The sequence below is a fragment of the Octodon degus genome, unplaced genomic scaffold, assembly GCF_000260255.1.
Source record: "Octodon degus isolate 3935 unplaced genomic scaffold, OctDeg1.0 scaffold00081, whole genome shotgun sequence".
NCBI lineage: Eukaryota > Metazoa > Chordata > Mammalia > Rodentia > Octodontidae > Octodon > Octodon degus.
The window spans coordinates 1741832-1758008 of NW_004524657.1; the positions used below are offsets into that span (position 1 = coordinate 1741832).

General features: G+C 38.1%; 1 protein-coding gene across 1 annotated transcript in view; it reads left to right on the plus strand.

Moving 5' to 3' along the window:
• Positions 1–843: 843 nt before the first annotated feature.
• LOC111818156 (zinc finger protein 120-like) overlaps positions 844–16177 on the plus strand; it is a 63261-nt gene continuing 47927 nt past the window's right edge. Inside the window, exon 1 of the mRNA XM_023721289.1 lies at positions 844–969. Within this exon, the coding sequence (XP_023577057.1) occupies positions 844–969 (126 nt within the window). The remainder of the gene's footprint in view (positions 970–16177) is intronic.

Here is a 16177-nt window from a genome sequence, read left to right on the forward strand (position 1 = left end):
AGCTCTGTGACCCTTCTGCTCAGCAATATGCTTCCTTTCAGAATTCAGGTTTTTTATGACCCTGGATGAATAGCAAGCTTAACTGGGAGAGTTGACATGCTTGCTTTGCTTTTCTCTTTACTCTTTTGCAGACTATTGCTATTATTTTTTAATTTCTTTGGTTACACAATAATTGTGTTTCTTTTGTGGACATACATTAATTTTGTAAGCTGAAAATAAATTGATGGAGAGGTAAGTGTAAAAATCTTGACAATGAAGTGGACTGCATCACTCCAAAATATCAACTCTCAAGCATATCTACCTTCTATTCCATTCTGGCCTGCCCTGGCCTGTGCTCAGGATATTTTCTGACGTCAGGAGATTGATTCTTCCCTAAAATATTGAACCTGAAAGCCTCTGTACACATTTGTAACTTTACAAGCAGAGCCCACTGAGTCTTTTTAAAAAAACAGGAGCAGGGGGCTGCGGAAATAGCTCAGTGGAATAACTGCTTGCCTGGAAAGCGCAAGGTTCTGAGTTAGATCCCTGGTACCACCAAAAAAAGAATAAAAAAGAAAAGAAAAGAAACACAAAGAAAACAGAAGCAGCACAGAAAAGGCAGAGGTAAAGCCCTTCAATGTAACTATTCCTCAGGCGAGGTGAGGTCAACACTGTAAAAGACAACCTGGTCCAAAACTATCTGCATGGCAATGTTTTCTTTGGGATTCACTCAAGTCAGGATTTGTTTCTGTGTTTATTTTTAGCTCAGGAGGCCGGCAAGAGACAGACGCCAATCAGTGATGAGGGGCGGGCTATATGAACTGTCCAATCAGGTGGGCAAAGTAAGAGGTCCTTTCCGGTGTCATGGTGTCAATTGCGTGTCCTGAGCACAATGCTGAGCGCGAAATGCTTGCTAGACCGCTTTATGTGGCTTCTATCCGCTGTGGCCTGCTTAAGAAAGATCCTGGGAGACCCTCAAGCCCCGCAATGGTGATGTTGTGGGATGGGAGACCTGAAATGGGGTGGAATCGGGTGAGACCAGTTAGAAGTGATCAAAACCAGCTATGGTGGACAGAGCCTCCCCGTTTTGCTTCAGAGCCTGAAGTTCTGGAGGACTGGCAGTGAGTTAGTCCTTTCCCCTTTCTTCCTTGCTGGGGAAAGGATAGTTCTTTGTCCCCCAAAACTCTACTTACTGTAATGGCACCAGCCCACAATGCCATCTTTGAAACTTCCTACTGCCCTCGCACCTCTAGCAGTTTGGGGAGAGAAAGGAGCTTGGGGAGACCCTGACACAGATGTGTTTGGGAGCTGGGTGCAGCAGTAGTGAGCTAAGTCCCCATTCTCATTCCTGAAAGAAGCATATCTGGAGGATCTAAACTTATAAATGTCTGTGATGCAGGGCCTCATAACCACCTCTCCACTCCTCAACCTTCTGCTTCTCTACGTATAGTAATCTAAGTTTGCAATATGTCCTCAATTTTCAGACCCATGAAAGGTGTTAACAAGTTCCTGAGAACTCTAAAGTGTGATGATAAGCCTCAGTGGTGGAGCATTTGACAACCCTGGTGGACTTCTGGGTTCTATACAGAGCAGTGCAAAACAATTTTATAACCTTACTGAATTCTTTAGGTGACACCCCTACGCAGAATTAGACTAATGAAATGAGAACTGCCACACAGTTTAGAATTCTAAGAAAAATGCAGCAGATGTTAAAGTAGTAGCAAGAGCAGCGTTGGACTTTATGGCTAAGGATAACTTGTGGAATCGGGTGCCTGTTAAGCCCTCTCTGACAAACACCTGAATTTGGGCATTTGCATGGACATATGCATGTGATATCTGTATGAATGGAAAGAAACAGTGGTGTCATCTCTGAATTAATAGCTGTGAAACTTGGCCTTATCATAAACATTGTTTAGATATTGAAATACTCTCTCAGATTTAAAAGCAGAATGAGTACAAAGGAGAAGCCCCACACTGAAGTTGTGTATGGATATCAGTGGTTAAGCATGAAGGGTTTTCTGCTTAGATGTATAAAAGGACAATAAAAAGAATGTGGAAAGGAATGACATGATGCAGAATGCCAGTAGTAGGACTTAATAAGGTGTTCTCTGAAAGTTAGATTGTTCCTGGGTTAAGTATGAAAGGATTTGTATGCTTCCTTCATCTGTGAATTGGCCAAAAGTCTCAGGCTTGGAGGAAGGAAGGGAACTGAGTAATAGATAAAAATGTCTTTTTTTTTTTTTAATCACTGACTAATTCATGTGATTTTTTTTGAGGCAAGGTCTCACTGTGTAGTTCAGACTGGCCTTGAACTCACTTATGTAGCTGAGGCTGGCCTTGAACTCACAGTGATCCTCCTGCCTCCATCTCCTGAATGCTGGGATTATAGGTGTATACTGCTAAACCAGAACATGTAATCATTTTTGAGGCAAAATTGGAAATTAGGAAACTGTTTGCCCTTAGGGTAGGTTAAAAAGTTTGTGTACACCATGGTTGAAGTTGAATAAAAGGGGTTTCCCCAGGACATGGAATATTCGAAGATGTGCTTGATGTTTTTTGTTGTAGTGAAACTGAACTCTGGAAATTTGCTCTGAGATATGTACCTGCAAATGTTTAATTTTTGATTTTTTTTTTTCAATTTGAGACCATGTCTTATTAAGTTGCCTAGTGTATTGTGATCTTTTGATAGTTCCTATACCTCACTGACTGCTGGGATGTCATGCATATGCCATTATATCAGTTTAAGATTCGAGTTCTTTATTGATATGGTTTACCAAGATTTCAGTGCTTGGGTAAAGTAAAAATGAGTTGATCATGCAGTTTCTTCCCTTTACTTTCAGATACTTGGGAGACTGAGACAGGAAGTGTTATAGTTCCCAGACTGGACAGTAGAGCACGGTCTTCTTTCAGAATGAACTGTGAATTCTGTGATTTATCTCCACTGCACAGTAACTCAGTTACCTTGTACTAGGCCCTGTAATAAATCATCCATAGTGAAGAATAAAAACAAAGTTATTCAGTGAACACTTCATATTAAGGTTTTTATTTTATTCTTTTTGTACACTAGAGACACAGTGCAGTATTTCCTTGTGATGGTGGACAGCAGTAATGAGTCCCTCCTCTGTCTGCCACAGGACACCAGTTGTAAAGAAGCAGTGATTTGCAGAGCACTGTAGTCAGTAAAGTGAATGTGCTATTTAGTATTTTTATTTAGATTTTGAATTGTGTTACATATATTTCACCACAAACCGGCCAAACAAGTGTTGAGCAGGTTTTAAGGATCCCAAGATTAGTAATGTTTTCTTAATTTGGCATATCCTATTAATTTTCAGCACATTTTCTTTTGAATTTCTTTGGGGTTGATCATGATATTTTTCCTTTTTAACTCAAGTAGTGTGACTACTTTAACTCTTCAAAAATTCCACTGTGAAAAATAATAAGAATCAGATTGTTTTTTGTTTTGTTTTGTTTTGTTTGGCACTGGGGATCAAACTCAGGACCTTGGTCTTACCAAGAAGGCGCTTATTATGCTGCTGAACTATATCCCCAGCCCTCGTTTCAGTTTTGGAGAGCTATATTAATCAGGTTCCCAAGAACAACTGAAAAAGACAACAATATGAGTAGTTTTTGGAAAAGGAAACACTACTCTGGATTTTGACTTTTGTTTCTTTGTTTGCTTTACTTTGTTTATTGTTGTTGTTTTTATTGAAAGGTGCCACAGTCTGATCATACTGGCTCACTTGCAGCTCCATAATAAGCAGGTAGGATTAGGACTTTTACTGATTAGACGCAGGCCTGAGCAGTTGGAACACAATCCCTCAAGCATGTGCAACACTGAAGGGAAATACTTCTGTACTTATTTCTAATTATGCTGATTCTGGAAACCATCCAAACTGCATTAACCTTAGGTAAATATCTGCCTTTCTATTCCCAGTTTGCCTACTCATTTAACCCCACTTCTATGTCCATGCCATTAAGGACCTGATGGCATGTCTGTCCACTATTTTATTTTTGTAGTGATGTATGTCTCTGTGGAAAGAGATGATGGAGGGCCTTTTTCATATGTTCCATAATTTCCAGTTGACTGCAATCCCTGAATCCTCTAAGTTTCCTTGGCTTGCTTACTCACTGAAGACACAACTTGTTATCCTGGAGGTGCCCATGGGAGGGGCCTATGACACAGCTGAGGTAAAGCTGAGAGCTGCAGCTCAAAGCACCTTTTAGTCTGTTTGTTTTTCTCTGTGGTGTCGTCATACAGCGTGAAGCAGTGGAGTCTGTTCTGGATTTTCACACTTTTGACATCTGGAATGTATGCAGGTGGTGAGGAAAACGAGAGAATGTGCAAAAACGGAGTACTTTGTGCAGAGTCACTGAGATTGAGATTGTGTTGCAGAGAGAGAGTTTTGTCAAGTCTTTTGGCTTTTGCCCATTCTTGTACCTTGTCTTTCAATAGCTGGTGTGTCCAGTGCAGCTGCTAAGTCAGTACCTTTCTGGTAATGGTGACTGTGCACATCAGAACACTTAAAAATGTGTCTCAACTTTTTCTTGTACTTATAAACTAGAACGTAAGAAAGATTTAATATTATCTTGGGAATGGAAGTCAAAGAGGATAACGATGTCCCATAACAAACATGATGGTCATATGAGAAGGAAACCTTGGCCCCAAATATCACTAAGGCTGTGCTCGACAAACCTGTTGCAGATGTTTTCTTTTCTTTCTTTCTTTCTTTCTTTCTTTCTTTCTTTCTTTCTTTCTTTCTTTCTTTCTTTCTTTTTTTTTTTTTTTTGGTGGAATCGGGGATTGAACTCAGGCCCTTGCGCTTGCCAGGGAAGCGCTTATTCTACTGCGCCATCTCGCCCTGTTTTCTTAACACATTGAGCCCCTGCTTGTTGCTACTAGATCGTACCCCAGGGTTTCATGTACAATTTTTATGCTGGCTGTAGGCCCTAAGTACTGGTGAGCACTGAGCTGTACCCCTGCCTCATGCACAAATACTTTTAGTACTCAAGTGCTATGTTAGAGAGTTCATTGTGTATTTTAATTGATTGAATCAGTGATACTTTCCAGATTTATTTGTACTGCTGTATTTAGATATAAGTTCTGACAGGGTCTTCATTGTGTGTATATGTACTATTTTCCTTTCCACATTTCTGGGAGAGAAGTCTTGTTTAATTCTGTCACTGATAAGAATTTCTCATGGAACATTCTCTTACTCGCTGTCCCAAAAGCAGATTTGAGACAATCTCATGGATATTCACAAGCTAATCTGCTGGTGTGTCATTTAAATCTTATCATACACTATCCACACTACACCCAACAGTGGTCTATAGATTCTGTTTCTCATAACAATCAACACAGGATTTTTATTTTTTCTAATCTGACAAGTTTCTCTGACTCCTAGTGAAATTTGTTTCCTTTTTTTTCTTTCTGTCTTTTTTGCCTCCATTTTTAGGCATTCTTTTAGTATTTCCTCTGTAAGTTCTTCTGTAAATTATGTTTATATCATGTTATCATATAATAATAGTCTAGTGAGCATTCTTTTTGCTGTCATTTTTGCAGATATTTCACTATAACTTATGGAGAATCAATATACATTCTTGTGACTTCTTCAACTGAATAGTGGTTTCTTTGGGAGTTTTCTTTGGTGAATTAAAATCCTTACTATTAACTTTTGTATCTTTCTAAGTCACATTAAGATTCGTATCTTTACAATTTGCTTCTAAAGATGTATTCATTCTTAAATCAGCAGGTCATTTTCTTAAACTTTCCATAATTTAGGTTCATTTAAAAAAATATTTTATTTTGTGTATTTAGTACAGGGTCTACAAGGTGTCACTGCACAGATCGGACTTGTAGTAATTCTCCTGTTTTCAGCCTCCCAAATGCTGGGCTTACAGGTGTGCACCACCACGCCCAGTCTCAATTGCCCTTTTCGCATGCCCTGGGGGCATGGCCGGCTGGGCACTCTACCCTGCATCTGCCTAAGCAGGCACTTTAGCCTGCTGAGCTATCTGGCTGGCCCTTAGGTTCATATTTTATATTTGTTTGAATCTATGGAGAGTGTACCTTTGAATGCTTGATAGAAAAATAAGTTTCCAATAGCCTGTATAATTAACAATTTAGCATCATGAATAACTTATGAATCACAATTTACTCTTGGTTTGTAATGCCAGCCTTATGAAATCTCAGTGTGTTTTAGAGGGAAATATTTCTTTTAAGTTTAGTGTGTATACATGTGTGAACTTGAGGCTTAAATGACTATAACTGTATAATATTTTCTAACTAATTTGAGAGAACATCATTATATTTTTGTTTGGGATTTCAAACATAGGAGTGTTTGTTGCTTTTTAGAAGAGAGTCTTACAGATGTTTTTTGAAGTTATCTTGTTTTATTGTATTATTGTTTTATATATATATATATATATATATATATATATATATTTGTATTAAGCATACAGTGTAATCAATCTATAGTAGGCTGCATCTCCAAATCAAAGTCTGTACATTTTCTTCCCAATATTCAGATCATATTCTCCAATTAATTCCATTTGTATGTATTTCACTTTGCAAAATTTTCACACCAATTTTTTCCTGGATGTATTTTTTTAAATGTTTATCATAATGTCCTTGTAGTACAGTGATATGGGAAGAGGCATTTTCTTCAACAGCATGACAAATGGACACATGAGTGAGGAAGCACTTTGGGACAGTTAGTTCATTTCCTTTAAGGCAAAGCTTAGAAGTAAAATTTTAAGGCTCAAGCTTCTAATTAAATGTATTTTTGAAAATGTAGATTTTTCTCTACAGTGTTCATTATAGTCACATAACACGTGGATATCCTTGCATGTTTGAATCTACTAATAAGAAATGTTTTTATATTTTCATTGATAGTCAGCTAAAAACTTTGGGTTTTGTTTAGGCACAGGCATGGTGACTCATGCCTGCAATCCCAGCACTTGGGACTTAGATGAAGATATCTACAAGTTTTAGGCCAGCCTGGGCTAACTAGTGAGTTCAAGGCCAGTCTGAACTACATAAAAAATAAAAAACATATATTGTCATCAAAACCACATGAGTGAACTAAAATGTAGTTCAGCATTAAACTGCATTCTCAATGTGACTGTGGGCTAGTAAGTCCTTCCGTCCAGTGAAAAAAGAAAGCAAATTGAAATTGTGAGGTGTTTTTTTTTTTGTTTTTGTTTTTTGTCTTTTTTTTTTTGGGGGGGGGGGAACCAGGGATTGAACTCAGGCCTTTGTGCTTTCCACACAAGTGCTCATTCTACTGAGCCATCTCCCCTGGCCCTTGAAATTGTGAAGTTAACCCTGCTTTAACATTTGTAGTACTTTTGTATTAGAAGGTACATAATGTTTATAGTTAATAATTGAAGGAAAATTTCTTATTTCCTAACAAAAATTTTGTAAATGTGTACTTTCTGGAAAAACATTTCTTGTTTTCTGAGTATTTTTAAGTGCTTTAGAGTTAACAGTTTTTAATAGTATTTCTGTTTGATGATAAATTTGCCACTAAAACCATGTACATGTGTATCTTGATTGAGGTAAGCAGGTGACTGTCTGAGTGAAAATGTGCTATTTAGTGCTTCAATTTTAAAATAGTATTATATTTGCCATTTGATTCTCATTTCATGCCATTAACATCTCTTGCTCAATTGCCATTTTGACCTTTAAGTTGTGGTCCTCATTCCTGGAAGGAGTAGGAGTGAGAGTCAGGGTGTTCTGCTCATCCATCTACTTGTTTGTTCCATTATTTGGGCTTACCTGACCAGATGCAACTGGTTACAATACGACTTAGAACTGTTGTTTCCCTTGGTGAGGCTTGTGCGATTAGCCATCATGCCTCTATCTTGTGGCCTTGTTTCTATTGGCTCAAGCCTCAGCTACAAACCTAGTTCACTTCATCTCAGAAGTTGCTGTGTCCTGGACCTGGTCCATTACTAACTACCTGTCAGTAACTATGTAACTTAAGTATCTACAGTGTAATTATTTAAGTACAAATTTTTATGTGGATTTATGTCTTCATAACTCTTCTGTATATACCAATGGTAGTGATTAATGAAAATATGGAAATGCTCAATGTTTGTACAGTATTGCTCCACTCAAAATTCATGATAAATCTCATTTCTAGTAATACATAAGAATAGGTAAATATCTAGCATTATATAATTACAGGTGAAAATATTATCTAAGTAAATATGGACAGTTGAAAGGCAATTAAAGTTAGATTTTTTTTTAGGGGGGAGATTTTCTGTTGTTAAATCCTGGAATTGAAGGAGAGAGAGAAAGAGAAGGAATATAGCTGCACTTTTAGACTTTCTGGGAGATGCCCTGTATAATAACATCACATCTAAGATGCTTACTGTTTATTATAGAATAAACTGCCTGGGTCAAGTTAGGTGTGCTGTTAAAAAATTGGCTTTCAAAATGAACAGAACATGTTTGCCATTTGGCACAGAGCAGCTTGGTAGTATATTCAACTGGAATCTTTAGGGACCAATCAATGTTCAGCAAAATAAGTAGATTGAATTCACATTGAATTTATATTTTTCTGTAACTCTTGCTATTTAGAAATGAGTTTTTGGCATATTTGATTTTTTTGTAAGAAAAATTAAGGGCTGGCGAGTTAGCTCAGCAGACTAAATACCTGCTTGGGCAAATGCAGGGACTGGAGTTTGATCCCCAGCACCAAATGCCCTGCTGGCCCTGCCCCAGGGCACACTGAGTCAGCCACTGGGTATGGTGGCACATGCATGTAATCCTATTGCTGGGGAAACGGAGACAGGAAGATCACTATGAGTCTGAGCTGTATAGTGAGACCTTGTACCAAATACATTGAAAAAAAAAAAAAAGAAAAATTACTCTTCTATAAATCCATGTTCAGTGTTGAAGACTCATCACTATGACAAGCTGTAGAGAGCAGGTATCTCATGAACAGATTTTTGGGCAACTTTTTTTGCAGGGGTGAGTCTCAATACTATAGGTCTTTGATTGAAAAAATGTGCATTTTTACTTGCAAACATTTGCTGAATTCAGACTAGAATTTGTAGTTATGAAAAATGTTTTTACAGGGAACACTTGGCTTTTGCGATCACTAATTTTGATATGTCCTCTTAATGAGTAAAAAACCACTAGCACATTATTAAAGCTTTGTGCATGGTGGCACACGCCTGCTATCCCAGCTCTGGGAAAGCTGATAGCAGGAGGATCACTACAAGTCCAAGCTGCGTAGTGAGACCCTATCAAATACATGAGTAAAACCAAAAAAAAAAAAAAAAAAAAAAAAAAAAAAAAAAAAAAAAAAAAAAAAAAAAAGAAAAAAAAGAAGAGGAAGAAGCTTTGTGTGTCTGAGTGTTTGGTTTATAGGCCTCAAACTAAGCAGGGAAAGTCCCACCTGAATGGGGTTTGTTCTCAACAATAAACTTGTACCCAAAGTGAAATAAAAACAAGAGAAAGAAGTCACTGTTTTCTGTGGAGGAGCTCTGGAATGTGTCATTGCTTTTGGATGTTGTTTCTAGGTGCTTGGGGTTTCCAGAAGCAATTCTTCAACATTCAGTGGAAATTTTTCTATGGGGAGAGAATAGGAGATTAAGGGGCATTGCAGTACTAAGAGGGAATCTCCAAGATCATATCCTCTTGCTTTACACAGACACACCCAGACATTGGATTTACTAATATCCTTGTGATCTATTAGGGTAGTAATTTTCACAATAATTCGAACCTTCAGATGACTTGAGGTGTGAGTTTCACTGTGGGGAAATTAATATGCTGAAAAAGACAAGCTTGCAGTGTCTAGGAAGGGAACAGAATATTATGAAGAATTAAGATTTTAGCTTTTTCTACCCTTCACAGAGAGGTGATTGAGGGTGAGGCTCTATTGCAAGTATCATGCTGGCTTTTCAGTTAAGATTGGCCTATAGAGTTCTGGGTTTCTTTGTGAAATTGGAATAATTATGTTTTTTCTCTGAGATTTGGAAATATTTTCATTTCTTTTATCTTGATTCCTTTACATAATAGTGTCATCAAGTTATACCAGCTTCCTCATTTAATAACTATGTCCATTCTCTTTTTGGCTTGGTTTTATTTAGTTCACTGAACATATCTAGATAAGGTTTGAGCAAATCTGTGTCATGAAGGTAAGTGCCGCTAGTCAGAAAGGAAGCTCTAGTAAGCTGTGGACTATAAAGATGGAGCTAAGAGATCTTGATTGCTGAGAAGGAGCAGAATACGAAAGATGGCCTAAGAGGATCACAAGAAGCGCAAATTTCCACTTTTTGCATCCTCATAACTACAAAAATGAAAAGCTTTGCTTTGAGGAGAAAGTAGCAGAACACCATATTCCTGAATGACAGTGGCATAGAGAATTAGATCCTCAAAATTGGATTCAGAGTGCCCAGCAATCCAGGTACTCAACCCCTATAGTCAAGAGTGAGGAAAGCCTGGGTACTGCTCCCCTGGCAGCAGAACTTGACATTATCCACATAGTACTGGCTTTAGGTGCATGCAGAATACAAGAATTGTGGTGTTTAGAAGGCCTCACTTCTAATTTCAGAAGGCCTGGGAGGTCAGGCACTGTGTCTTTGAGAGAGCAGCGTGTAAAGCTGTGAGGGTGAAACCAATGGTTCAGTGGAGACCTAAGAAATTTGGAAGAGCCTGGAACGTGGTTCATCTGAGGAAACCTCAAGGAGAGAGCAAAGCCAGCCCAAAAGAGAAGCCATGGGACCTACAATCACCAGAAGGGCCATACAGGTGGAGTCACTCAACCACTTGGTAATTCACAATTTGCTACAGATTGCTTCATATGCTGGACATGGAACTACAGGACTTTATGTTTGCCTTGCTGTATTTTTGACTTGCTTTGGCCCCAATCCTGTGTATTTCCTGTTTGTAACTTTTGGAATGAAAATGTTTATCTTATGCCATTAAATGTTGGAAGTCTTTAACTTTGTTTTCATTTGTATAGTGGCTGTGGCTCAGAGTTTCCCTTACCTCTCAGCAGAGACTTGGGACTTGGGACCTTTCAGCAATGCTAAAACTGTTAGGACTCTGGCAACTGTTGCAGGTGGACTAAATGCTTTTGCATGAATGGATATGTCTCAACTTAAGAAGTTTAGAAGTTTAATCAGCAGGAGTCCAGAGTCCTTACTTTGTAAGCATCCTGAATTTGTGGAAGAGGAGGCCATGAACATGGAATGGGTGGGTAGCCAGCATATAATATGAAGGAGGAAAAGAGGCTCGCTTCCCTTACCCTTTTTGCTCTTGCTGCTTTTGCCATCTTCTGCAGCCTTGAATGGTTGGCCTGGTGCCGTGCTACCCTGCCTTAGAGCCAGCTGATTATGGACTGAAAACTCCACAAACTGAGCTTTATAAACCTTTCCTTCTGTACTGTTGGGCATTGGGTATTTTGTCTCAGCAATGAGAAAAAAGTAACTGAAGACAGGCCATTTCCCCTGGCTCACTCAAACACACATAGACATGTGATTTACTAATATCCTAGGCATCTTTCAGGCTAGGAGTTTTGACAGTAAGCCTAACTATCACATGACTCCATATGTGAAATTTACTGTGGGGAAATGAATATGTTGATAGACAAATTTCAGTCTCTGAGAAGTGAACAGTATATTGTGAAGAATTCACTCTGTTAAGATCTTAGCTAGTTATACCCTTCACAGAGAAGTAATTGAGGGTGAGGCTGTTTTGCAAGTATTATCTTGGCTTTCCTTTTTTTTTTTTTTTTTTTTTTTTTTTTTGGCAGAACTGGGGATTGAACTCAGGCCCTTGCGCTTGCCAGGGAAGTACTTATTCTACTGAGCCATCTCCCCTGGCCTGTGGCTTTTCTTTTTTAATCCTGGCTTTTCTATTAGGATCGGTGTACAGATTTTTGAGTTTCTTTGTGAATTTGGAATAAGTATGTTTCTTCAGTGAGATATTTTCATTTCTTTCATCTTCATTTCACATAATACTCTCTGAAAATTATACCAGGTTCTGCATTTAATATTTCCATTCTCTTTTTGGCGTGGTTTAACTTAGTTCACTGAAAATGTCTGGACGAGTTTTAAGAAAGTCTGTGCCATAAAACTAAGTTCCTCCTTTATTTTTCTGCTCACTGACAACCTTAGGTGTTTCTTTCTATTACACTGTGTTCTGCCATTGGCTAGACCCAGATCTAGACCCAGGTTCTTCTTTGGGGTTTGTGACTATCTTCATGGGACACTGACTCAGAAAGTGCAGTGGCTCAGTTGTGATCCTATTTTCAAAACCGAAAGAGACCATGACTCCAGTGAATAGACAGTGGCAGCTCAGCAACGCTAGGAACAAACCCAATTTCAATGAAATGATCGAACTGGCTGGATCCAGTCAATGTCTGTGGAGAAATCCTGGGCTGGAAAGGGTTTTGCCTGGAGTCTGTCATTTGGGCTCTACTCAAGCATCTGTTATATTGTTTGTCTTCTCTTTCTTGGCCCAAAGGGTAGAAAATGGAGCAGCCTTGCAACAGTGAAGTGAAGTTTCTGTTAAATGAACTATCCAGTTAGGCACACTGGCCACTGAAAGGAATCTTCTGCCTTTTGTCTTTATAAATTTATGTATTAATATCCATTTCTTAGTTGCATTGTAGGTATGTTTTTACTGTTGGTGTCAAGTTTCATTTTAATAGGCCTGAGAGTCTGCTAATACCAATTTCCATTACTTGGAACACATTGATGTTTTTCCGTTCAAAAAATTTGTTATGTTTACACTACAGAATAGTTACATTTATGTTCAGGAGTTGGTACATGTCCATAACATATTTCAATTATTATCCCCCTGAAAATTCAGTTGTTTCTTATTGCTATAAACATGATTTATTTGAATGAGGATTTCTTGTGATTTTGAGATTTCTGTACTGTTCAGTTATTAGATAGAAGTATTATGCAATTCCCAGGAAGCATGGTAGTGTTATTTTTAACTGTTCCATTACAGATCTTTCCTCCTTCTGCAGCTGTATATTAATAATGAAATTGCTTTGACATATTCAGACAGAGCTGTGCATCAATATTTCTCTTCACATTCATATTTTGCCTCATGTGATTTAATGCTCTATTGAGTGCAATATTGTAGTCATGGTTTACAAGGGAATACATTTAATACAGGATACATACTTTATATTTAATTTTTTGTAATGTATTGGTTGTTACAGGGTCTCACTATGCAGTTTGGACTCATAGTGATCCTCCTGTTTTCAGCCTCTCCAGTGCTGGGATTACAGACATATGCCAACATGCCTGGACTCTGTGGCCAGCTCAGCCTGTCCTGGGGCAGAGCTGGTGTGGCATGTGGTGCCAGGGATTGAACCGCGGTCCCTGCACTTGCTTGAGCTTACCTAGGCAGGTGCTTTAGTCTGCTGAGCTATCTCACTGGCCCCTTTATATATAATTATAAAAATATATTTTATAATATTTGCCCCAAAGTGTAAAATTCAGAGAAGTGCAAGAGACATGCTAAAGATGCCAGAAATCCAGCTAAGGGCTTGGATCCAATAATAATGTCCTGAAAAAGTCCTACTGAATATCTTGAACCCATGGCTGAAGAGTCTAGGTCCCACAATGTCTCAGGCAAGTCTCTATTAAAAAGAACCTGCATCAGCAAGGCCCACAGGTCAGTGGTAGAAGCTAAATGTCTTCACTGTCAAGGTGGAGGTCCTGTGTCACCTGGAATCTGCACTGGAGCCAGAAATTGACACTAAAGATAAGGACCAGAGCTCATGTGAAGAGAATAGCAGCCATCCTTAGCAACAACAAGGACCTAAGCTCCTCTGACAGTGAGCACAGATGAGTTCCTGTCAGGAAAACCATCAGCACAAGCTTCTGCAGCAGCAGCAGCAGCAGCATGCCATTGCTCCCCTCCAGTTCTCCTTTTATGCTGTTGGCAACAATCCTTAGTTGGGCCTTCCCAGCTGATTTTGGTCGGCTGCTTGTTCCAAATTGAACACTGGTTAATCCATTACAAGTATATATCAAGGACTGTTCTTCGAGAACTGCCTTTTATATTATTATCTGATCACTGGCAGGTTTTGTTGAGTCATCAATAGACCAATATGTCTTTCTACATAGGTATCTACGCAAGCTGTCCAGGTGGGTGCAGTACTGTGACTATAACCCAGATTTGTAGACATTTATCACTTTTAGTATGTGATTTTTCTTTCTCTGACAGTCCATCCTGTCCTCCTATGGGCAGTGTAGAGTTTGACCACTTCTTGCTGGATGTCTATGGGTCTCTTTGTTTACAACTGTGCTACTTGGCTTATTGCTGCCCAGTGTTTTGAGTATTGTCTCATTTTTAAATACATGAATGCAGATAGATATAAATTAATTTGGTCTTACTTAATGATGACTTAGTACTTAAATATTTTGCGAGAAATTTTATTTTCAAAATTGTGACTTAACTCTAACAATGTAAATATTCTGGGAATGCTCAGAAAGTTTTTTTCCCTGGGCCCCAAGCAATGGGTGAGAACATGCAGATGATTGATACCTAACTGACTCCACTCTCTTCCCCCCTGGATGACCACTCTTCCACTTTGGTGACTTTTCCTAAGTTTACTATGTGTGAATTTCTATGAACAATGTGCTTTAGGTTTCCTCCCTTGGAATTTTTAAAAAAGTGATTATTACAAATTTTCAAAGAAAACTTATTTAAAGTTTTTTTTCTTACACTAATGTTCACAAATGTTGATATGTGAATTAAGAACCAAGTTTTTTTCTGATTCATTCCATTGATTCATGTGATTCAGCATTTTTCAGTTTTACTTAAAAAGTATCATAACACTGTCTGGGAGGAATAGCACAGTGTATTCTGTTCTCCTCATGCTCAATGGAATGAAGTCACAGGCTTGTCCATTTGGTAAAATGTAAAGAAACAAAAATGAGTTAAGAGTGCATCAATTGATTCTTCGTTCTTGCATCAGAGCACATGCTCATTGTTTTCCTCCATGCTTCCATTTTCTTTGGTGATTTTCTCTAAAAAAAGTTTGATTCTTCTCGTTGTCTCTTGAGCTAGATATGTTGTAGTCATTTTATAAGATTGTGTCCTTTAATCTTTGGTCCCTATTTTGCACACAGCAAATATTTTATTGACTTGTTTATATCCCATTATTTTCATATTGATTTCAATTTATCCTTCCATTGGTCACATAACATTCCTCTAAGGAAAAACTTTGCACATTTAAATACATATTTCATTATGAATTCTCAAGAATTCAAAGTTATCTTTCCCATTTCAATATGTAACTTAATTATTACATGTAGAATAGAAGACTGTACAAACCAGGCTTCCATACATATGTTTCTCCCTGAACATATATGAAGCAGATTGTGATTTCTACCAGACTTGTGTAAACCCAGCTCTATCCTAGATCAGTATCGCACATACCTATCAACTTTACTGAAGTCTGTATTCCATCCTTTTTTTTTTTTCTGTGTTCCATTCTGAGATCTATTTGTCCTTTTCTCTAATAATGGTACTGTCCCATGAAAGGTTGAATTTGAATACATTTTGTCATTGTTGTAGTCAAGCCTTGCAAGGAAAACAATTTAATACAGGATACATAATTTGTAGGATTATGCTGTAGGAATCACCCATAGAATCAAGTACCAAAGGGTGCAGGCAATCTGTCCATACCCTAAGACCCAGAGAATACAGCTGAATACCTGGATATCATGGCAGTGTTCTACATGAGTCCAGCTGAAGACCTAGATAGAGCCCATGGCAGTGCATCCCATGAGTCAGTTCATAATTTTATTGAGAAACAAATAGCAATGAAGCAGTTTCAAATCAAATTGGTAGGACAGTTTCAATAATTAACACAGTGCATACATTCTTCCTAGTGGTTAATTGCTGTACAAGATGCAGACATGATATTCTATTTACAAACACCATTAGAACAACCCTCTATTCATTAAGAGAATGTAATTATATATCTATCTAACCACTTTGAATACACAGATACAAAATGTACATTCATCTGTATCCCCCTTTTTTTTTGTTAAGTTCCATCATTTAAATATAGGTATGTAAACTCAGCAAAATATTCTAAAAGAGTCCAGAAGTCCATAATAGTATTGGGTCTTCTGCTTCACTGACAATGTCAGAAATTGTTGACCTGAGTCCCCTACAGCTCAACATAACAGCATGGCTTTACTTCTTATA